The following is a 25,460-nucleotide window of genomic DNA, read 5'->3' on the forward strand; positions in this document are numbered from 1 at the left end:
GTAGGGGAGGAGCAAGAGGGGAAAAAACAGAAAGGCCAGAGCGTCCATAGGGATCCTCTGCTGCAGATCTCCACATCCACAGGCTCCACTGTGAGACTGGAAAAGACTTAAGTCCTGAATATCCATCCGCTCAGGCAAAGCTTTGTGTGGACGGACGTGTGTTTCGCGGTTAATTTTGAAAAAAAATGCTAAGCTTGCAGATGGTTTGTGAACTCGTATATCATTTTATTATACAAGTAATTTATCTCTGAATCATCCTTTCATATTCAGTGGTTTTGCATATTTACATCCACTGAGGAGGTTGTATTTCCACAGTTGGTTTGTTTATTGTTTATTAAGTTGGTTTGTAGGCAAGGTTTCCTTCACTGATTTCAATATATAATGAAACGAGATGAATTAGAAGTTGAAAAACATAACCAGAAGTTGTACGTTTATATTAAAGAGCAGTAAAATACCTGAAAGTCGGGGAATCGCTCTAAAACATATTGCATTGCTTGAAAATAATGGCACATAAATTAAACTGTGCAAATCAACCGGGTGTATTTAATAAGATTAAGAATACTAGAATAACCTCCCTCAAAAAATATCACTGAAGAGGAGTCACCTGGTTTCTAAAAAGGCTGCGTTTTTTGGTGTGACCTTGATTTTAGCCTGTGAGGACCCAATACTCTAGTGCTTGACCACATGGGACATCTGAGCTCACTATACAGGCCACACAAACACACACACACACAGACACACACCTATCCAGGAACCGGAAGAGAATAAGCGCAAACGTCAGCAGCGGCCTCAGATGCATGTTGGACGAGCAGCACCCTGTGAACTAAAACACTGAGCTCTGTCCACACTACACACACGAAGCCTCAGGGCACTGCACCTGATCTGAAGCTCTCCCTGTGTAATCACACCCATAAACACGCCTGGTGGGAGTGTGTGTCTCTATGCGTGTGTGTGTGTGTTCCCCAGAGTGTGTTAAGAACAGCAAAATAATATTGTGTTTGAGACTGGTCCTGTCGCTCTCGGGGCACTGTTAGGTATATTTACACTCACCAAAGTGACACACTGCTCCCAGGACATTCACCTCTCTCTTTAGAAATTCACACACACGCACACACAAACAATCGCACACCTTCTACATGCTGCACTCACACAATGCAAGGTGCAAGGACCCAGGTTGAAAACACACAGCTATAATTTTAGATGTTGGAACGAAGCAGAATACTTTATTAGCTCAAACTATTTGCCAGATCCAGATTTCAATGCAGCCTCATACCTGGTTTGACTATTAATGCAGTCGTCCCTGTATTTAAAAATTGAAAGTGAAAAATTATTAATTCACTGGGCTGAAATACAACTATTTTGCTAAATATATTAATAATATATAATGAAGACTGAATATCTTTACATTTTGGAGTCCTGCCCAGAAAAAAACAGCTGAACTGAAAATCTAATTAAATATGTGTGTCTTAACTACATTTAATGGTAGTTTTGCCTTATTTTAGTCTAATAATTAATGTCCCTCAAAGTTACTTTTAGGGATAAGCTGTTAAGGCCTAACACGGCCGTGCTACAGGCCACAGGCGCCTCTCTTCTCCTTCACTCTGTCTCCCCACCTCACAGTCTGCTGTTAATGTACTTCTCCAGCCAACAGCTTGGCAGAGAGCTGCCAGTTGACACTTCACCTCTGGTCCAACAACACACTGCCCACACTCACTACTGCCTGAAAGAGTGTGTTGACTGTGTGAGGGAATAGGGACAGAAATATAGACATTGACAAAAAACCATCAGGCCATTAAAATACATGCAACTACTGTAATAAATGTGTATTTACTAAATTGCCTGGTGCTGTAACAAACTATTATCCAGGTATTGTCACTGGTTGTGAGTGACTTTGCCACAGGTTGATTGAACAATATATCTGCCTTTTAGAGTAGGTGCGTATGTGTGTGTGTGTGTGTTTGTATGTTTGTATGTTTGTGTGTGTGTGTGTGTGTGTGTGATTCTCTGAGCGACAGGTGGCATTTTTGGGAGGTGGTTTCCTGGAATGTGCCACCATAGCGGGACAGGATGTTAGCATCTGTTGTACACCAACAGATCTGCTTCCTGTGTGTGTGTGTGTGTCTGTGTCAATGTGTGACAATGACACTAAAATCTGGCTAGAATCAAAACCCAATCAGGTAATACTCAGAAACCACAATTACTTCTAGTGAGAAATGTTTATGTTCTCGGTAAAGTATATACACATGTACTGGAGAGTGCTGATGTACAGAGGGGGTGATTAGTTTGAGGCATGAGGCATAAGGCAGAAGGATGAGTTATACAGCTTTCACGTGCAGCTCTACACACACACACACGCACACACACACACACTTTCCGCAGTAACAAGTCCACATTAACAGTTACAGGCTAAAACATCCAGCGTGTGTGTGTGTGTGTATATTCATGTGTGCTAGTGTGCGTCAGTGCTGACTAAGTGCGTGAATGTGTTTGTAATTCAGCATTCACAACGCAAACTCTCCTCCATTCTCCTGCCTCTCTCTCTCTCTCTCTCTCTCCCTAACACTGTCTCCTAGCAACCAGACACTTAAGGCCTAAAAATAACCCCCCCAGAAACGAACAGAACAAAAAAATAAAGCATAAATGGCAATTAATGCTTTCAAGCATAGAACACGGCCTCAAACAAACCAGATATTAGAAAGGGAAGGGAAGGAGCGAGCGGGGAGTGGGAGGCTGAATCGGCCAGCAACAGGTAGTCGTGAGGAGACAGAGTTCTGTGTTACATGGCTGTGTGTGTGTGTGTGTGTGTGTGTGTTCATTAAAAGTGTGTATATGTGTGTGCGTGTGTGTGCCCACAAGCCTTGGCTCTGAACAAGACAACTTTTCCACAGTCTCTAAGAGCAGGGGGGCTGCTCAAGGCAGAAAAAGCCTCCAGTCTAAACCCGACCCGGCGTACTTGCAGCCCGTCCTGTGTTCAGCAGAGTTCCAAGAGAAAAATATTCTGCATGTCAAAAGGACCCAGCAAGGCCTCGCTCTGTTTGGCAGCCAGCACTTAGATTGTATTGTGGTTTTTTTTTCTCCCCTGCTCTTCCTACAATGTTATGAAATAAACAAAAACTAGAAGACAAATGAGTCATGAACACGTACACGCAGACCTGCTGTCTCGCATCTGGTGCCTACGCATTCCACAGTGGATTAACATTTTGGATGCGCGATGGCAAGTGAGAGACACCTGATATTTGCACCAGACGTCTCCCAGCTAAAGAAGGATCTGTTCTTGTTCTTTCAAAAAAATAAAAAATCACCCTGCTACATTGGCATAGAGGTGTGTTTGGAATCACTTATAATCTGAAGTGAAGTTAGGTCTTTGCTGAAAAAGGAAACTTTGAGAGCATTTAGCAGGATAATAAAAAAAAAGTTTGTCTGTAAACAACTCATCCAATTCTAACACACTTTGATTCTGTTCGAATTGGATGAGTTGTGTAGAGACAAACCTCAGGGGATTCAGGGGATATGGACAATACATTAATATACTTTACATTGGGCAATGAGTCTGAGTTGGAAGATAGTGAAAAACACAAGTTGTGTCCTCACAGCATAAAGGTATGAAGTGTACATTTATATAAAAAATAGAAAACAGGCAAAGAAGAGCCTGTAAGTGGATACAAATGTAATTCGTTAAACACCAAAGATAAATATATTATCTAATATGCTGCAGATTGATTTTCTCTAGATATATTCAACGACTCATCAATTTTAGCAGTAGTTACAACTTTATGTGTTCCCTCTGGCAGAACACATTAACTTAATTTTTATGACTCTCTCCCTGACCGAGTCAGGACTTTTTATAAAGTTTGATAGAACAACATCATGCACATATGGAGGTTGTTAAATTGAGCTGCAAAGGACATTATGTGTTTAGATATGAGAGGTAGTAAGCTTAGGAAACCTTCTTTTTGAAAGCTCAGTCTTCAAACATTTTGAGTGTCTTGGACATAAGAGAATGAAAACTGTGTTGACAGTGTTTTAAAAATCAGACCCTTCATCAGATCACACATGATTTAAGTTATTCACTGTTCATTGAGATTGAAAAACATATCTTCTCATTTCAGAAATAGCCTTATTCTAAACAAATTACTTATGATTTGATTGTTTATCCTCTTGACATGTTGTTCTACCATCAAAAGCTTTTAAAGCAGCAAACACTGAGTTTCTGTTTGTACTTTTTAAGTATTGTAAGATTTTCGTGGTAGTATGAGTTATGGTGTTGAGCGATGTTCAGACACGCAGATAACATAACCTTCCTACCGGGCCCACATGACATTTATTTTTTTCAAATAAACCCAAATGGTTCATTTTCGTGTGTCAGCAGTAGCTCCCACATTCAAATAAATACATAAAATTTGTAACACAGTAAATAACAATAATTAGTCAGACCATACAATTATAAACTGGGGACTTGTTTAACAATGTCAATGCCTCCAACAATGAAATCCATGACATAGTCTATCAATGTTTTTCCCTTTTAGTACAAACTACAAAATCAACATTCCTAGTTTTACAGTCCAACATCAACGCAGCTGACATTGTGAACCTAAAAAGACATTTTTATAGTTGACTGAACAAAGCATTACATGAATTGCAACGACACACAACGTGGCCCCTACTTGAGTTCAGAGAGAGCTACGATTGATACCCTGACACGACGGACAAACACATAAAACATGTCCATGCTCAAAATATCAAAACTTTAATGGGAAGCCTGTGGATGTACCATGTGTGTGTGTGTGTATTTGTGTTTGTGTGGGCCTCTTGTTATGAGCTGCATGCTGTTGTTCAGACTGGAGGTGAGAGTGGAATAGGTGACTGGCCCTGGGGAATCATGTTTTTCTCATAGCTCCGCTGCGGCAAACTGTGCCGGCGATGCCCTGCAAGGTATCCAACGTGGAGCGAAAGGCAGAAAAACAAACACTTACCTCGTGTTTTATGAAAAACAAACACAGTTGTAGCCTAAAAACTATGGAGGTTTTTTTTCTGCCTACTGACAGTGCTTGTATTTGATGAAACAGCTGAGTAACACTTGTTGACTCCCTTGAAGACTATATAATCATCAGGGGACAGATAACTCTAAGTTGAGGGTGAAGCAAAGGGATGGTGGCCTGGTATTCTGAGCGGGCCCTTGGGTGCTGAGTGAACAGGGGACCTTGGCAGCTTACCAACCAGGCCTGTTGTCCTTAACGCCTTTCTGCTGATTGGGAGAACACCAGCTCTGGAACTGTGTACAACAGCGTCCACATGCTAATAGACGGGTAATTACAAAAATTAGGGCTGGGAAGTTCCAGAGCAATGTTGCATCATGATGATGGCGACACTAAAAGGCCCAAGTTTCTGCTCATAACTTTAGAGATTTGATCGAAACTGTTTTTACACAGTCTCGCATAGGATATGCACTTCAAACAGCAATTCAAAGATAACTGCTCTCACTGCAAATCAATTAACTCATTACATAATATCCCTTAACAAATACACCAGGACAAAAGACTGTTTCTATCTTCACCAAGAAGGTATTTCCTTCCGCACATGTTTGTTTGCAGAATTGCACATAACTCATTTCCATGGAAGGGGTGGAGATCAGGGGGCTGATCCAGGATTTGACGAGAGTCGGAGAAGACGACTGATATTTTTTTAATCCAGCTCTAGTAAAATTAAATGTGTTTTCATTAGGGGACTGTTGGGCCTTGGCGGAGGTATGCACTCAACTGAGAGCCAATTTAGTTTCCTTCAGTTGGTCAGATGTTCAATCATCTGTGTGTCGTGCACAGCAAAAGAACGTGAAGACAGAACATGGGAGGAGACCAAGTGAGCCAGTATAAAAACCTTCTACTTTCATCCTCATTTGCTAACTCAGTATCCACTATCCATACAGTTTGCACCCCATGCACTCACATGAACACAACCACCTTGATCAGTCTAGGCCCTGAATATACAAAGTAATAAATGACGTAATAATCAAACAATAAGGGCCAACAATGAAGCACCCTGAAACAAACATCAGCTACGCTGCTTTCTTTAAATTAATTTCACATAGGCTCAAACACCAGGAACGGCACCCACCTTAGTGTATTACTTAGCAGTACATGCACATTTAAAGTCGGAGGTGCCGCTAAACCGTGCCCTCAAGAGGCTCCTGTGCGTCAGCAGCGTGTGAACAGTACCAAAAATACACACTACTTCACTAAGTCCCGTCAAGCTATTCCTTCCTCCACTTCTAGTGTATTCCTCCATCAAATCCCCCATCGCCAACCCCCCCACCCCATCCCTCCCATTTGTGCGTCCAGCCCTGTGCGCTTTCCTGCCATTCTTCTTTCGCAGCTAATTTTAGATGAAGGAAAAAAGCTCTGTCCACATCTGCTAGTCATTCTTTAAGAGAGGTGTGTGTGTGTGTGTGTGTGTGTGTGTGTGTGTGTGTGTGTGTGTGTGTGTGTGTGTGTGTGTGTGTTTGGGAAAAAGAGAGGGAAGGAAACTGGGAAAAGGTCAACGGGAGAGAAAAGTACAAAGGGAGAAAAAAAAAGGTGCTGGAGATGAAATAAAAGGAACGACATAAAACAAACAGGCTAACAACACCGTCACTGTCAAAACCAGAGCGAATGTGTGAATCATTACTGAAATACACTCATTCAGATTGAGCGGTGCCCTCTACGTTTACTTAGCAGTGGTGAACCACAAGATGAATAAACTGTCATCACAAGTCAAGAGACATGAAATAAACTAAGCATGATAATTTAGGGGAAATTGCCCTGAAAGGAAAAGACAAATGTTCAGGCAGAGTGGATGCTCTCTCTTTAGAGTGTAAGTTTTAGGTGAGAGGGATCTATTGGCAGAAATGTTATAATCCTAGCGATGTTCTCACTATTTGTTTCATCTTAATTGTAGGAATAGGTGTTTTCTTTACCCTAGAAGGGTCCCTTTATATTTAAATACTTTAAAAACGCAACACCTTTTGAGTTTTTATGAATCCTGAAGGCTACCACAGGTTCTCTTTCATGTTTGGAAGGGTTAGGTGAGGTTGCAACACGCAACATTACCACTAGATATCACAAAATTCTACACACTGAACCTTTCAATTTCAGTCTTAAAAAAAACAAAAAGAGGGAGGAGAATAGCCGAAAGTTTTAATATGGTACTTTTACTTTTAGAAAAAAGGAAAAATCAACATTTACTTTCAGTAGCCTGATGTCCGAATTTCAGTCTAGGCAACTGGTTCCATTTCCTGGTAAATCAAAACTTGGGAGAGCGGTGAATCACTGGGATGGCAACAACAAATACTGGCTGACTCAGTAAATTCAACATTTATCATGATTCCACGTTTAACACAAGATTGTAAAAATCTCAGGTCCAAGGAGACACAGTCTGTCATGTAAAATATGATGGACCTGCACTGACAAATGCACACCCACACACACTCCTGGCCGTCATGACTCTGCATCCCAGTGGCCTGTGAGGGGGACACAAAGGGCAGAGCACAGCGTGTTTGTGTGTTTGTTTATCTTGTCATAAACAGGACAAAAGACACATGCCGTGTCACCGCTTTCTCTTCTCCCCCCACTGCTCTCGTCCTTCACTCAGTTTTTCCTGGTTTCCATCATTCCCCCCTGCTCCTGCGCCCTTGCCCTTGTCTTGCGCCCCTCCGACTCCTCACTGCCTCTTTCTCCTCCACTAAACCCCCCCACTCCACTTGGTCAGCTTGTTAAACATGTCTCCTAAAGCTGATTAAGTAGTGTTGATCAGCCTTATGTAACACTCACCTCGCACAGACGTCGCAGCCAGACAGCCGGCTTACTGTGTCTTTCTTTGTGCCCCTGTGTATGTGTGTGTGTGTGCGTGCTTGTGCACGTGGAGAGAGATTCGGAGAAATCAGAGGGGGAGAATTTGCCTCAATGAGCTCTGCACGGCATATTTGCTGTCGGAACACACACAAACTTTTTAATACGATAATATACCATGTCCTATTTGGTTGGAGGTATATAGTTCATCTTCTTTATGACCTGAGCACATTTGGTCACAATGGTGGAATGTGCTTCGTCATGTAGCATCAGGGTCTCCCAAAGTGTGTGTGTGTGTGTGTGTGTGTGTGTGTTCCTAATGCAGGCTGTGTAGATAATCAGTGCTTATCCCCCAGTTAGCATAGGGCTGCCAAGTGAGACCATGCACCTACAACACTGCAGCAGGAGGTGGGACAGACAACAGCACCCATAAATACACACACACAACCTTGAAATGATAGACTAAAGGCATAAAATTATGAAAACTATCTTTACAAGCACACAAACACATACAGTTCGATGCTGTGCTGTTGGTGCCGGTCAACAAAGCCCTGCTCCAGATCTCATTAATGGATGGAGTGGCTGAGTTAACGAGGCAGCGCACACGGGCACGTTAGAAAGGTCAGCGCGCCCGGCTCCCATTCTCTGCTCTCCCCGTTTGCTCTTGCGCTGTGCTTTGTGGGAAAGATTAGAATCCTCAGCTGGAGCAAATAAAGCTGGGCGTTATGCAAGAGCCCGGGAGAGGGAGGAAGACAGAAGAGAGAAGGACTGATGATGATGTAACTTGAGAGAGGAGCAAAAATACAGAAATGAAGAGTAAGAGAGAAAAGGATGCAGAGGCAGAGCTACAGATGTTTTTGATGGAAGGCGAACCTAACAAGACGGTCAGGCTCCATCCAGCCTGCTGCATGAACCTTTCTGTACCACATGGTACCAGACACCCATCTAAACAATCAGCTCTACTGAGCAATGAGCTCGACAGTAAACACAAAGCTTCCCTGCACTGCCACAGGCCCAACAACAAAACCAGACAACATGATCTAAGGTTAATAGCAGTGGTATACATGGTTTCATTCTGGCCTCCCTGAGTGGGAGTAGGACAGTGTTTCATTCATCCAACAACGTGGCCCTGACTGGCCTGTCAGACCCCGAGAGTCAGGCAAGACTAACAATCTCAATAACGTTTATTCTGTGCTCTCGATGTTTAATGAAGTGCTGTGGAAGTAGATGTAGTATTATCATTGGGATGTATAAGGGCAAACTGAGTTTATGCTTCGTCAGAACCAGTTAATAAGATGTGCCGTCCGACCACATCCACCCGATCCGAAGCAGACACTCAAAAGCAGAGAAAAACTCCGGCACAGAGAGGGAGAAAAAATAATATAATTTGAAAATAAGGATGAAATATTGACAGTCAGTCCAGGATCACTTGGTTATTCACATTACAAATGGGACAGGTTTCTCTTCAAAGTGCCCTAAGATAATGTGTTGTAAATTGGCTTTTTTACAATTGAAACCAGAACCAAAAACTATATCAAATGAACATTTTGTTCCTGCATAACATTTATTTTATCTTTTCATTGTATCTAATGTTACATTATGTTGTGAAGGCATATGCACCGTAGTAACAGGTGTCTGAAGAAACAGATGAGGACAAGAGGAAGGAAGTGAAAAAAGAGAAATGAATGAGCAAAGGGGAAGGAAGTTAGTTCACAGAGATAAAACGGTGGCTGGCAGAGAAAGAGAGAGAGCGATGAACCTTCTCCCCTCCGTCCGTGCGCCGCTCAGCCGGCGTTATGCAAGAGCCGAGTGTAAACACACCGATTACCTCTGCTTGGTGGAACTCATAACATGAGGCGCTACCTCGCTGCTTGTGCATTTCAGGAAGTGGTCTCGCGCTTCTGCACCACATTGTACATGTGTGCGTGAATATACAACAGCGATACCTCTAGGCTATGTGTCACACACACACAAAAGGCACGCATTATAAAGATGGCATTCACATAATCTATTGTCCTGATCGCTGAATCAAAAATGCTCAGATCATCCCTCCAAGGTGTAAGGTAGCAAGGGGGTTTCCCATGAAATGATAGCTACGCTAGTTTTCAGTTTCACCTCCACACAATAACAATTTGATGACACATACACTCGAGACAAGACATCGGGATCCAGCATTCATACCCTGTTTCATCAGATTAGGAACATATTTCATTTTGTAGCAGATTTAAAATAAGATATCAACATTTATGTGTGTGTGTGTAGCAATAAATCGTAATTTTGAATCACAACACTTGTTATATATATTAAATACATAGCCAAATATTGTGCCAGTATAAATACAAATAGGGAGATAAGCATTTTGCCCCAGCCCTTGAAGATGTACCTTTGAACATAACCTGTAGTACTCGAGCCAGACAAACACAATAAACTTGATAACAAAACGCCCACTTACACACAGGGAGTACACTATAGCTGGGGGCTATGCTGTGTATGAGCTTGTGCAGGACCCTGGTGTATATATTAATGTGTGTGTGGGCAAAAGCAATTCACTAAAACTATGGTGACAGCACTTCTGATTTTTTTCCTGCAGTCTTTCTGTAGCCTATAGTCACTAACATATTATTTTGATTGACATCTCCTGGCAGAGGAAAGATGAAGCGTTTATGACTTGTCTCTACGGTAACATACATGTCGAGCCTAGATGCACACGCTGGCATTTGAAATGCAGACACGCCATGTTGAAGAAAATATGCTGATAAAACCTCTTTGAACATTAATCACTTATTGCTTTCTTTTAATAGAGTTTAGATGCCACAGACCTGGAATGAATTGCATCTATGAAATTGAAAACCCCTCATCTGAATTTGATTTTAACTGGTGACCTGAGTTTGGAGCCATTTCACGTTCTCCTTCTCTTATTCAACTCTTATCAGGCTCAATACCCAAGCACCTTCCAACCATCTTGTCCATTTTATATTCCTCCATCATGCTCTCTGCTTCTCCCCATTTAGTCCCTCATCTCTCCCTCCCTCATGCTCCTGCAAATCCCCTCCGCTGCTTTTGATCTATTATTCCCTACTTTCCTTTTCCGTCTCACCCTGTGACTGGTCAGGGGGCTCACTGTTCACTTCATCAAAAGCTTTAATCCCCAAAAACAACAATCACTGTGTGTGTGTGTGTGTGTGTGTGTGTGTGTGTGTGTGTGTGTCTGTGTATGTACAGTAGGCCTATATGTGTGTGTGTGTGTGCGCCCACCCGCATGCAACTGCTTGGACATTACGTAATTTCCCTGGGCCACATCTGAGGCTAAAAATGGACGTGGATAAAAGTATTGTGACCGTGGGCAGGGCTACTGTACAGAGGCAGTGGAGCACACACACATCACACATGTACAGACGGACAGCAGGGACTGGGCAAGCTGCTTAACGTTGATGTCATGGACCAGAGCTGCAGACTTAAGCTTTTTCTTGAACTGGTCACCAGCCATGTTAGTGTTCAATGATTGATAATTACTAAAGGCTCATAAGTTTCAAAATGGTGCATTGTCTACGGTGAAAACGTTTAACTTGGGTTTATTATGTATGACACCCAGAATGCAAGTAAATTAACATATTATATGATAGATTAAATAATATATAGTATTGAGTAGCTGAAATAATCTGAGGACTGCATTCACTGACCCAATGGTTATTCCACCAAAACTAAATTTAAATATTTAAAAACAGTAACTTCAATTTAGTTACAGGGTTTTCTGAAAGAAAGCATTTAGACCAGATTAAATATGCAGGACACTTAAAAAAAAACTCAAACGGATTTTGAATCAAGTGAGGTTGTGGAGCTTTCTGTGGCTGGTGTTAAATTTAGAGCGTGAGCGTGTCTGTGTGGTCGGGGCAGAGTCATAAGCAAAGTCTGTTCACCCTGCACGCTGTGTAAGTCACACGGATGATGATGTTGTAAGGGACAGTGTTTCAAAGGAGCATTCGTAGAAGTCGCCGCAGTGAACTGTGTGGACACGGAGGTGCAGACTACAGGTGTTTGCCCAAAACACTGTCTATGCTGTCTTTACCTACGTATGAGCAACATCAATCATTTAGTCAGACTTCTGCAAATGACCAAATGGCTCAAAAACACTAGAGGATGTGTTCAGGTCAAGGCACTAAAAGAGCAGAGAATGGTACAGCATGTGAAACTGGCGGGAACACTTATGTACAAATATGTGATGAGATGAGCCCCGTTTCCAACTCTCTCTCTCTTCCTGTGTACGTGAGTGTGTGTCTGTGTGTGTGTGTGTGTGTCTCTGTGTGTGTGTGTTGAGGAGGACGATGCGCAATATGATGTACAGCACTGATGGCCGCCTTTGTCATTAAACTTTAATCACTCTGTTTTCCTATAAATACCTTTCCAATGATCCAATGTATTATTCAGTTTCTCTCAGGCCAGAACACTCACTGATTCACAAGCAGGAGATACACACATGCACCTGGAGAGCCGAGAAAAAGCCTGTGTCCTGGAGGAAGGATGTCTTATGAACATTTAAGAGGACGAGGGCCGGTGGGCAAAAATAGTCGGGCTCTTCTACTGCCGCGAGTGAAATCCACCACAGTTGATTCTGCCATTGACCATACATCTTAGAAGGAGCCCAGGGCTGTGTGTGTGTGTTTATATGGACATGCAGTATGTATGCACAACAAATGCACTACATGACAACTTACACTTGATCCCAGCGTGTGGTCTAGTCTGACTTGAAGCTCATATTTAGAGTTTCCAGGGTGAATTAACGCCAACCGCTGACTATTGCTAAATACAATTTGACAGTGACAGACAGCTTTCTATAATAATTAAGCTAGTAAGCAGATATCCATGTTGCATTTGGCCCTCCAGTCAAGTTGGCTGATAAATCAGGGTGTCCGGTGAAATGGTAGGGTGACATGGAGAGGGGGGGGGGGGTATGAGGGGAGCAAGGAGGAAAGAGGAGGAGGAGGCTAATGGAAGAGGAGCTGCCACTGGGGTATTAGTCCATGGATTGGTGACATAGAAATGTTAGTGAGAGGGAGGAGAGGACGGTGGGATGGGTGGGTCAATCGATGCTTAAAAAGGTTTCACTCCCCTACAGGGACATGTGCACGTGTGTGTTTGGGCGCGCGTGTGTGTGTGTGCATAAACACACAACAGTCGATTGTAAATGAAACCACTATCTCCCTCCTACACACACACACACACACGTGCACACACACTTCATAGGATGGCTTCATCCGTCTCAGAAATAAGAAGTCTAGCTAGAGAGCAGCATTTACCAACTGGTCTGTGACTCAACTAGAGGATTAACAGTCACTCAGTGTAATTTAGGCTGAAACTATGGGTTTGTGTTTCTAAATCTCGAGTATAAAAGACAGTGCTTGTTTATGGGTTTTTCCAGAAGGATGACATCAGATCAAGCTGCTGCAGCTGATAAAAGGCAAAGGATGTCGTCTTTCCACTTATTTCCTTCCTTCACACACAACCACAGTTTGTTACTGCTGGCTCTGCTGGACCTTGCCATTTGGCTAATTAGGTAGCATCTATATGTGCACACCATAGACTGTGTATATATATATATATGGACAGCTCCCAAAAAGTGAAGCCAAAGTGTCTTGAGCCCCACCTGGTGCCTGGCTACAGTATAGGTCCAAAATCCCACCTCCACCATGTTAATAGATGAGACATTTGATGGTTTCTGTCCTTTTAGGAACTTCTTATCACAGTGATGGTATTAATTGGTTATTTGCTGCTGTAAAACGGAGGTGATGATTGACAGCTGAGATTGCCTTGTGATTGGTTGAACATGTGTAACTACGGCTTCATCCTCCAATCACTACTGCCCAGGCTCTGGCTCCAAATGTGCTAGATGGCGGCGATTATATCCGGCATATATCTTAGCTTCATTTCTAGATAATGGTGGGAAGTGAAGACATTTTGTTTATCTTTGGCACATGCAGCAAATAACACATCCAAGCTGAGGGAAGACAGTGTCTCTGAGGTATGTAGCTAGTTTTTGAAATACATTACTGGAAAGTTAATGAACAACAACCTCATCAATTTCTTCCTGTTGATATACCTCTACACATAAAGAACAACAGCTGAAATATCAATAGACTCCCTATCAGTGTTGCATTGGCCCCAAAAGTGCAGTACCAGCAAACAGTCCAGCTGTTACATTGCACTAAATGCCTGAGCTCAGATGTAAATTAAAAAGTTTACCACACCAGTTTCCATCTTTTTTATTAACAACAGTTTGGGACAGTTTGTTCCCACGAAGACACACTTTTTACAACCGCCGTGGCGTTCCCGACCAAAGCCCTGCCTTTCAAATGCACATAACTTTCTCAGTGGAACACGGGCTGCGGTGAGTTGGCTCAAAGTTCAAAATGTGCCCTGACGTACAAAAGAGAACAGGTCTGATCATGCCGGGAGAGAAAGAGAGAGAGAGAAACGAGGTTAAGACTGCGAGGGAACAAGCAAAGTGAAAGGCTGACAGGCCGAGGAAGAGGAAAGACTGGTTGAAAAGAAAAGTGCAAACGTGATCTTGCATTCCTCACATGGGGTGGAGGGTGGAGGAGAGAGAAAGTGAGGAGAAAAAAAAAAATCACAGGGAGGAATGGGGGATGGGAGAGAGGGTTGAGGGGGGAGGAGGGTGACAAGAGAAGAAGTTTAACTTGGCGCCAGACAGCATTTCAATACTCGACGGCACACAGACGCACACACACACACACACACACAGACGCACACACAGAAAATATCGACACAATGCAAGTGGCACAGAAGTCCTTTTGGTGACTTCCCATCGTCCGAAATTAGATTAGATATTTGCCCTCCACCCGAGCTCCCTGGGTCCAGCACAGAGGCAGATTCCCAGATAAAAATAGCCAGAGGAACTATTCAAACACTGCTGCTTTTCTGCAGGGAGTGTCTGCTGACTGCACTGGACTTAAGGGGTTAGAGAGGGGTTAGGAGCTCCACTCACCACCTACCTCAATCAAAGGCCTGGGACAGCGGGGTAGCCCAATCCCCATCACACTTAAAACACTAATACACACACAATGATTGTGAAGTTCAAATCAGTGTGTAGAAATTGTAGTTTCGAAAATGACTTATTTATGAGTTTAAAACTTTGAATCTGCTGTTGAAGTTTCCAGGCAAGTAAAACTAAAAAGTAAATTTAAAAAATAAAAAAACAGCCATTTAAATGTTTCATTTAAATGTACATAACAAAGAAGATCAACTCCTGTTGTTTGAATCCTTTCTGGTATGAATGCATGTTAGCGGACACACTGTGTGCTGATTCCTTACAATATACTTGGAACCCTCAGCATGTTCAGTATTATTGAGGTTAATCTAAGGAGATTAGGAGTATACATTTCAGCACCACCCAGGCCGAGTCTTAGCATGGGTTAAAGAAAAAGCCATGGCTGCACTGGCATCAGTCGAGGACTAGGAGAAACTGCCCCGTGCTTGCGTGTGTGCACAGGAAGCCAGGCCAGGTGTTAGTGATGTGGTCAGAGATGGTGGAGAGCCCCCACTTCTAGGGATAGAGGTGAAGAGAACGTGGGCTTCGTGACTGACTGCCTGGGTGAGTAGGTGCTGTCATGGTCTTGACAGCTTACACCCCGATTATACACCGACCAGCAGAGAGGTGACACTCCCGGCTCCAACCTACAGGACAGGTCATTGTGTTGTGAGGATCCAAAATAAAAACCTCTCATCTGGAGGGATCAGAGGCATAGAGTTACCTGATCTTCACGTGTGTGTGCAAGTGTGTGTGTGCGCGCGTGCATGTCATCAGACTCCGATCAGTTTCAATGGCGCCGTCGTCCCTGAGAAGCTTTTATGCCTCCACCCACAAGCTCTGACGAACACACTTTGTTCACCAGCAAAACCTTCGCACAGCTGCTCCTCTACAAAAACCTTATCTCATATATTCTTTTACAATAAAATGCCATTCTGCACCTCACTCCGAGTCATCTCTACAACAATGTAGCTCTGTAAAATCCCCATATTACATTACCATACACATGCATGCACAAACAAACAGCTGCTGAACAGCGCAGGTCAATCCAAGCACACCAACACACCCCAGTGCATTCTCCACACGAATTTTGATACCCATCTGAAAAAAGAGCCTTGGTGTTAAGTTTGGGAGAAATTTGAGGTCGACAGCTTTAATTAACAATATTCAAATAATGAAGCATTATTTTTGATTGCATTCTAACAATGCATTTTACTCATTTTGTCCTTAGGAGGCATTCAAATGCATGAATGCACGCATGCATTTGCAAGCCACTGGGTGAGTGTGTTCATGAAAGGCTTGCAGAGATAGTGACTGTTGTGTTTTCCCCTCATGTGTAATGCAACACAGCCGGCAACTATTAACCTTCTGAGCAGGAATGTGGGAGGTCCAAGAATTCCAATAAAAAGCAGCAGTGAGAGTGTGAGTGTGCGTGGTGTGTGCTCACAAATATGAGCCTCAAAAGTGTTACGGTTATCCATCAACAGTCCGTCCCATCCAGGCATGCAGAAGCACTCCATTACCATCCCTGACCAATTACCAATAGTCAATGTGGGGTCATGTGGGGACATACAACCAACGGCATTGCAGTAAAACTAGGTTCAACTCACACCGCAGACAGACACAAACAGCCCGAGGACACATTTACATAGGCAAACTGTTTTCTCTGTGTCTGAATGTGAACTTTAAATGGAGTTCTTTAGTGTCGGAGCCGGGAGTCATGCAGCTGATCGCATAGGTCCCAGAGACTGATAATCTATAGGACTCGACGGTCAGATGTGAGGTTAATGTGTGGGTCTCTGTGGGCGTGAGTGGGCCACAGGCAGCGGCGGGACAACGGTCAGAAGCGCCCGGGCCTTCAAGGGTAACGCTGCCTTGTTGGCTGGGGTCTCCCTGGTCAAGGGCGGCACAGGACTAATGGTGGGGAGGTCTATTAGTGTCGACTGGCTGAGCACATTGTTCCCTTTGGTCACATTCCTGGCTAAATACAGACATTTCCCACAACTGAGGGCCCCCTCTACCAGAAGTCATTTGTCAACTTAGCTTCGCAGACAAACATATCTAGACTTTTATGAAGACCTGTGGCGACAAGGTAACCTGGGCCGGGCTGCCGCGGGATTTTGAACGCTCAGTCTGTCTGTTAAACAACATGTTGAGCATGAAATGTACCATATTATAATATAAATACTTTGCATTAAGAAAAATATGCAAATGTCCTAGGGTTAGGGTTGGGTTAAATTGATTTTATCCCACTGCGTCATCAGTAATGGTGCTGTGGCTAAATAGATTTAGCAGGCACCTCACAGAATTTCTCTGCTCTTTCAAAAAGAAAGGATTAGCAGTTTTGTTGTGGAACATCACCTGTTTCGAGCTTTACGTGTGTTGGCTGAACCTGATCACAGCAGGGCACTGTCCCATAAAGCGGGCTATAAAACTGTATTGGGATAATGGGAGGCAGCGGTTCTGCTGTGGTCAGCACTGCGAGGGAGTTTTCACAGATAAGGCTAATCGCTGCACTTATCATCACAGTGGTTGTGTGTTGAGATTGAAAAGCATATGCTCGCAATCGCACACATAGGGGGAAAAGGTGAAATGTTTCCTTTCAGTTCCGTTCTCAAAAGCTACCCTTTTGTCTCTTGCCCTGCCACATCATAAGGCAGGACTGTGTTTGTGTGTAATGTGTGTGTGTCGAGAGTAAGTGGTAAAACAGCCCTAAAGCATGTCAATCACTCTGGGGGAGCAGCAAGCAGCACAAAGAGAGAAAAAACAACTATCATTAAACTTCGTTGTTGAGTGACTGATGAGAAATAGACTGGGATGCCCAAATTACCTCGCTTTTTCTTAAACACTCTCTCACACTTACACACACACACACTGCAGTCTCTTCACTTGTCAAAAGCACCACCAAACTATGAGCTACTCCGCACCATTATGAGTACAATGAGAGGTCCCTGGCCCCACAAGTCCACACACAATCAGCTCCAGGGCCTGCCCCACTCCCACCATTGTCCCGTACTCCACGCACACACACACGCACAATGGCCACTCCTGAGCCAGGGGTCCCACTATGCAATTCCATCACACAAAGACACACACCAGTCCTTATCCCGTCAGAGTGAGAAACGAGGATGACAGAGGTGGTGGAAGAAAAATTGTGACCCTTGGGGAGGGATGGGAAGAAAACTGGTGAAACACAAAAAGGCAGAGTACAGCGCATGTGTGTATGTGTAATCATTAGCACAGCCTTTGAGGGTCACACAATGGTGGATATAACTTTGTAAGGGCAGACGAGAAACTACACATCAGCTCCCTGTATGTTGACTAACACAACCTGTAGAATACTTTGCCTCAATTTAATCATCCCGACTCCTCAAACACTAAAAACACCGGGTAAACAGCTGCCGATTTGATATAAACGCATATTAAATTGGATCCTTTCCAACGCTACAGCACCAGCAGTGATCCACCAACGACAATAGATGCAGCTACAGCCATATCATTTCCTGCTTCATCACATCAGTTCTCCATCTCAGCAGAAATCCTATCATCTATTCAGGCTAATGAAGTGACTGTGGAAAACAGGAGCGCAAAGGAAGTGTCCAGTGATTGAGAGAGACGAGGTAAACTCGGAGAGGCAGCAGCTTACCGTACGGGACATAATCCCACATTACCGAACATCCTGGTCAGGGATGATTACATTTTTCATCCTACACAAATGTGTTCAATCTAAACGACTGGATCTGTAGGTTAAGGGTTAAAACTTGGGTTCTGATTGGAAACACAGCAACAGCAGGAGATCAGACAGATCAGGAGGGCGCCTCGGATTAACCAGTTCTATAATTCACCTATTTAAATGTGCCGTTATAAGATCGTGCCTCTGATACAGAGATGCTGTGTTTACCAGCTACAGCTACAATGATTAATCAATTAATGAATAAGCTTAGAAATAGTCAAATTTGATTTTGATGTCTGTTGAATAACTTGATTAAGCCTATAACAACACAGAGGTGAGAGACTTTTTGACTTTTCCTTATTTTAAATTATCAGAGCTGATAAGAAACTTAAAAAACTATATTTGCTGGTTTATTTTTACATCATAATAAAGTAAATATCTTTGGATTTTGTCAAATAAGTGGTGATCTGTTTTATTATTTTGTTCTACTTTTTATAAACCAAATGATTAATCAAGAAAGAAATCACAATTGGTTGTTCAAGCCATGAGTATTATAAACTGATATAATTTGGAATTGTTAGATTAGGTCTTGGTGTCAGGATTTATCTTTAATCATATACTCAACTAAAATGGCACTTAACAGAGCGTTTGCCTTAACCAATGCAAATTAACTCCACTCAAATTCAATTAAACTGCCCCTGAGAAATCAACAAAATGTTGAAAAAGAACCCTAGTTTCAAGGAAAGTTGTGAAGTTGTTTTTGTGTTATCTTTTTGCAAACAAAGAAACATATGAACCAACAAACAAACAGGGGAGAAAACATAACCTCTGCGGTGGAGATAATTAAAGTAATATTTAGAAGCAATTAAATGGTGAATAAGATTAGTCAGAGTCACAGGATAGTAGGACAAATAAATGTTCTTCCTCTTTACTGAACAGATAACAAACACAATCAACCTGCTACGCAAACACAAACCCACACCGACTGCATACATCAAACCAAAAACACTTAAGCACAATCAATTTTTTTGCAACCTTTCCCCGCAGGGCCGAATCTTTCTGCTGCCGCACCAACACGGAGTCCAGAGTAATAAAAGGGCTACTTGTGGTGGGACGTGGTGTGATGTCATAGTAGCCTCCTTGGGGCTGCTGCAGAGAGTGGGTGTGTGTGCAGGAATGTGGAGGGGCTGAAGGCTGGGTGCAGCAGGAGTCAGGAGGGGACAGGGTGGGGGAAGGGAGGGGAACATCCCGAGTGGAAAAGTTTGTCCCACACACTTTGTCCGTCACACACACACACTCGCACACACTGTCCTGTGCCAAACGCTCACCAGTAGCTACTTAGAAAGTCATCACATTGTTCCCGCAGGAACCACAACTTATTAAATATGTTTCGCACAGGGGGCCAGATACAATAAATGACTGTAGTAAACTTTCAGATGTTATCCACCAGGTCTCTGGTGCTTCATGTTGGTTTTAGGGCTGCAGCTGACAATTACTTTCATTATTAATCTTCCACTTTTACTTTGAATAATCATTTAGTATAAGAAGTCTTCAGATGTCCAGCTTTTCAGACAGAAAGTCAAAACACCTGCAAAGAATCCCAACTTTTCAAATTGAAATTATATGTGAAAAAGGAAAATGGTAATCTGTTACTTTTCAAATATTGAAGTTGTTCCTCCCCACTGTTTTAATTTAAAATAATATATACAATATAATAATCAAAGAATAGTTCCAGCTCTGGTCTGTTGAGTTTTGTCAACAGATGAACTTTAGTGACTGAAAGAAAAAAAAGGTTGTGTCGGGCAGATACAGTTGATTTCTTATTTTTGGAGGAATAAAAATGCATAGCTGGCACAAATGGCAGCACTTCCACTTCCTCCTCATTTCGGAAAAATTGCTCCGTCTTTCACGGAGAAGAAGCACGAACAAACTTATGCAAGCATTTCAGGAATTAGACAAACACACCTCAGCTGACTACTGGAAACCCCCTCCCCTCTCTCTCTCCCTCCCTCTCTCTAACACACTTCAATATGCTGACAGGCCAAGAAACCTGACAATCTTATGTGCTCAATTACTGGGTTAACTTCAGATCACTCACTGTGTAGGAACCTGATCAGATCCAATCATCTCATGTGCACCACAGACAGGGGAGAACTTATCAGCATGTCCACATCCCCCTCTCTCTCCTACACACACACACACTCTACAAACACACACACAAGGTACTTCTAGGATTTTTCAGCCCCTCGTCTGAAAGGTGTTGGCTGGTGAAATGAGGTTGTTCGTGTGACACAGAGGATGTCGCTGTAACAACTGTACAGTAGTTTAACCACTTCCTGTTGTACAGCACTGAAGCTGCACCAGATTTAAACAATGGACGGATCCACGAGAACAACTCACATCAACAATTCTAGGGGGGGGGGTAATTTTGAACTACAAGTGGCTGCTGCTAGTTGTGTGAAGTTATTAAAAGTGTGGTTGGCTCAAGTAAACAAAGACAATGGAGGGTAGCGCTTCCCGGCAGGATTAGCTCAGAACTTACCGGAGTCTCCGGGTGTTTTCATGCTCTCTCCGCTTTAGCTCACTTAGCAGGACGGTGGCTAAAGTTCCTCGAACCCGGTGGATTCCGCACGAAGTCGCTCGTGAGTCGCAGAACAAGTCGAGTCTCTCGGCCTCTTCTTCCTCCGCCGCGAGTTCCCGACGACGGGAAACTAGTTGAGGTGAAAGTTTTCTGACCGCGCTGCCTCGGCGGCTGTGTCCGAGAACCACGGCGCCCTCTCGGTCCCTCCTTCCTCCGAGCTCCAGCCGCGCAGAAGGGCCCGCTCGAGCGCTTTCCACAGCGGGGCACGGACCTCGCGGTGCGGTCCTCTGTCGCCTCTCGTCCCGTCACCGCCACCAGTAGCACCAGCAGCAGCGTGGAAACCTGCTCTCAAGTTGCAGCGGTAAGACGAAGCTACGGTCCCGACTCGAGGAAAAACCTTCTCTCTCTCTCTCTTCTTCTCCAACAAGTTCTAACTGTCCGGTTCACTCCGTCTCCACCGCCGCTTCCCGGCCGCTGTGTGACATCTCTCCGCCGCGAAGCTTCGCTACTTGTTTGACAGAAATTAGCGTCGGAGTGAGGAGCCTCTCTTTCTTTACGGACTTTTTTTTTTCTTCCAGTCCTCCACTCACTCTCTCAGTCTCTCTCTCTCTCTCTCTCTCCTCGGGGTGTCGTGTTTCGCTGCCTCTCTCTCTCTCCCTCTCTCTCTCTCTCTGGCCCGCCCACACCGACGCGGAGAGGGAAAGAGCGAGGAGGGCCGGGGAGGAGGGGGGGGCTAACGTGGCGGGTCACGCCCCCTCACCACGAGCCCGGGGCCCGCGCTGGCGTCAATGCAGCACGCGGCGTTGCCCAGGAGACCGCCACCGCGCGCTGCCGTGCTGACGTCACATCCGAGTCCCCTACGAGTGGAGAGAGAGGCGCGAGAGTTCTTTTTTTTTGTTTGTTGCGTCAATCAGCAGTTATGGCGCTGATCAGGAGAGTCTTTCATATCGGGATGATTACACTTATCAAGCGGGCGAACTGAATGTGAGAGCTGCAGCGAAGGGAAAACAGGAGGCTCGGTATTAAACACACCAGTGTTCGGTGAAGGCAGCTCATCGTTCTGTAGGGATGGTAATGAAAGCTCCATCCCTGAGATCCCTGATCGGCGTCAGTGTCGGTGAAAGAGGACAAAGTTTGTTCTGTGTTAGTACACAGTGGAGTTCAGCAGATGAGGGCACAGAACACGGTCCCAGTACTCATTAGTATGGGAACTGCATCAGCCAACACGAACAGAAGAAATGATTGCATCACCATTTGACAAAAAATGTGTTGACCTTTGCAGCAATTGTTTATCTACACAAAACATGTTGTGTGTTGGTACCGTATAAATCTAACCTTAATAGATAGACATATTACTAAAAGTCCTCTAAAAAACTAAAAAAGCATTTTGTGGACTTTAACACTTGATCCACCCTCCTTCGTTATAGTTGTGAGGAGATAATGAATGGATTTTTTTCGGGGGTGGACTATCCCTGTTTGGATGTTTGTAGCCACAGCAGTGACAATTTCCCCTCTATTATTTCCCGTAAAATGGTTTTCACATAAGTAGCGAAAGAACTTAACGTAAAAAGAAAAGAAAGAAGAAACACCTCCTGTGGTTCATTTGAATATGAACCTGCATCCTGTTCTGCTGCCACTCGGTCATGTTGCACTAACTCCCCTTTCCTCTTTTTTTAAGGCGAAGTCAACCAACTGTATCTGGCCTCTGACTCACAGTCAAACACACACACACACACATACGCACAGTGACCCACAGCATGTGTTAGCATAAAGTGTATGTATGCAAGTACGCCAGAGTTCATCTGGCCGTGTCACATCGTGTCATGCACAGACTTGTTTCCTGTCACCTCCAACACTGACCTCCTGCTTCCTCATGTGCCACTGATATGAAGCTGTCATGTGTTATCACCGTGCATGTGAGCGGCTGAGGCGTCGTGCATGGGAGGTGAAGTGCATCTCCTCTTTTTTTTTTCATCTTCTTTTTCTCTGGCACCTGCTGCGAGTGACGGAGGCTGTATGTGTGTTTTTGTGCATTTTTCGACCGCATTGCTACGTCAGCGATATGCCCGGCTGCCCGGCCTTGTCAACAGGATAAGACAGTGGTAGTAAAACAAAGTAAACAAAGTCCCCTGTCAGCAGCGGCGTCCGCGCGGCGTGATTTACCAACAGGATTTCTCGTCCCTTCGCTGGCCATTCTCCGACGGGCTCAGGAAACCCACTCTGCTGCGCCTGATAAGAAGCTGGGCCGAAAGAAGAAGAAGAAAATGGCCTCTTAAATTGGACGCTGAACTCTCAGACTACTCAGGAAACTGCTGTTGTGTCCTGTCTTCTTCTTCATGGCAGTAAAACCACCGGAAAGACCTGCTTGCTTTTATTTTTTTCTCACATAAAGGCCGACAATAGGGCTCCATCAGCCGAGAACAAGAGTTCCACTATCCCCCAGTGTTTGCTCTGTTTGTCCCTGTCTCCGGTGTGTTTTTGTCTCATTCGGCATGAACCTGATATCTATCATTTCTCCATTTTCCAATGTCTGTGTTTCTGGTTGAGGTGGAAGTGCTCTTCAGCATCCCCCAAAGCTCCTCACACACACACACGCACACACACACACACACACACACACACACACACACACACAGACCTGACGGAGAGGAAATCAAAGAGAGGACAAGAGGAAAAAGCACCACAGGGAGAGGAGGAGGAGAGGAAGAAGCACCTGACAGAGAAATAAGAGTGATTTAGGGATTAAGTGCAGGGTGGACAAAATGAGTTATCCTATTTACCTGCGTGTGTGTGTGTGTGTGGTGTGTGTGGTGTGTGTGTGTGTGTGTGCTCTATTGTCAAGCACAGGAGATGACATTTACAGACAAATCTACAGCACAGTACATTCTGAGCACTGATAAACACAGTGCCTCACTCAACACCCTCCCTCTTGCCCACCCAATGTCCTCCTCCTCCTCCTCCTCCTCCTCCACCTCCCTTGCTCTTGCTGTTCATCCACCTCTCAATCTCTCTCTCTCCCCCATCCAATCTTTGCTTCGCTCCTTTTGAAACCCCGTCGTCTTTTACCACCCATCTGCCCGTCCTTCCGCCCTAACTCTCACACCTCCTCTGTTCCTCATCCCGCTCCATCCTCTGCCACCTCTCCGTGCCTGCACCTCTTTCCCTCCCTCACACTCATCCCTGACTCTCTCTATAGTTTCACTATCAAGGTAGAGGGAGATGAGCAGTATCAATAAAGAAAGAGTAAGACTAGTTTTGTCGCAGATATTTTTTTGACATACAAGCTCATGTCCACTGACAGAACTTTATTTTGAAATTTCCAGTTGAATATGTGATATTTGATAATATTGTATAATGAAAAATGAGAGTGAAGAAACTATTCTCATTAAAAAATACTTTAATAAATGCAAGATCTTGTCATCATCTGTGTAGTTTGGTATATGAAGTAGAAGAATCACAGTATATTTGTCTTCCACGTAATACCAGCACCGTTGTTTATCTTTTAACAGATGGTGACCTTTGCAGAGCGCTTATCTTAAAGCAATGTTCGACTCAAGAGTCTTATTAGTATGCAAAGGTTTGCCCATTAATAGATCTTTTAAGAGTTTAAGTGCCAAGCAAATAACGTAACAGAAAGGGACATTTTGCATAGGTGTGGCCGAAACGTAAATATCTGTGAGCACTGAGGCTGACGCTGTCAAAATGTATAATAAAACTGAGATTAAGGTCTGAGGACTTTATGTAGAAGCTGCATCCAGGTGGCCTTGGTACTCTCATATTTCTATATTTCTATCTAATACAGAGATAAAATTACCCCCCTGAATAGTAAACAGGTTTTCATTTGTGTGTTATAAATGTCAGGATTCATTTTAAATCTTGACGTACGAATATCCAAATAGATCTTAATGTAAAATGTAAAATATCGATATTGCAAAAAAGTGGTTTTGCAGGGTGTGGAGATGTGGGCGTCCAAATCTGCAGCAAAGGGTTTTTCCCATTATTATTTATTTGAATCATCACACGCATTGGCCCATTGTTTGTGAGGAGAACTTGATGATGTGCTCGACAAAAGGGGGAAAGTATCACAGAGCAGCCTTGTCCTATTGGTTCCACATCATCCGTACGCCCTCTATCTCCCATCCCGCCCTTTTCCAATCCACCCTGCTCTTTATGTGACTCTGCCCGTTCCTAATCAGAGTGACAGACAGACGCTCCGGAGAGAAAGACGCAGAGAAAGGGCGAGTGGAGATTTGTTTTGAGTGTTTGTGTGTATGTGAATGCTCGCATGCAGTCGGGCGGGTGTGAACATCCCCAGATATCTTTCCTATAGATAAACCATCACCC

General features: G+C 43.9%; 1 protein-coding gene and 1 long non-coding RNA gene across 2 annotated transcripts in view; both read right to left on the reverse strand.

Annotated features, from left to right (window-relative positions):
- On the reverse strand, positions 1-21,071 carry LOC128450062 (uncharacterized). The gene is made up of 3 exons (XR_008339937.1): positions 20,762-21,071; positions 1,614-1,737; positions 1-96 (listed from the first exon to the last, which is right to left on the reverse strand). It is a non-coding gene; the product is annotated as an uncharacterized LOC128450062 (long non-coding RNA).
- The window catches only part of erfl3 (Ets2 repressor factor like 3), a 42,775-nt gene extending 21,447 nt beyond the window's left edge, over positions 1-21,328 (reverse strand). Inside the window, exon 1 of the mRNA XM_053433477.1 lies at positions 21,078-21,328. Within this exon, the coding sequence (XP_053289452.1) occupies positions 21,078-21,099 (22 nt within the window). The 5' untranslated portion in view covers positions 21,100-21,328. The remainder of the gene's footprint in view (positions 1-21,077) is intronic.
- Between the last annotated feature and the right edge of the window lie 4,132 nt (positions 21,329-25,460).

Source organism: Pleuronectes platessa, chromosome 10 (assembly GCF_947347685.1).
Source record: "Pleuronectes platessa chromosome 10, fPlePla1.1, whole genome shotgun sequence".
NCBI classification, from domain to species: Eukaryota; Metazoa; Chordata; class Actinopteri; order Pleuronectiformes; family Pleuronectidae; genus Pleuronectes; species Pleuronectes platessa.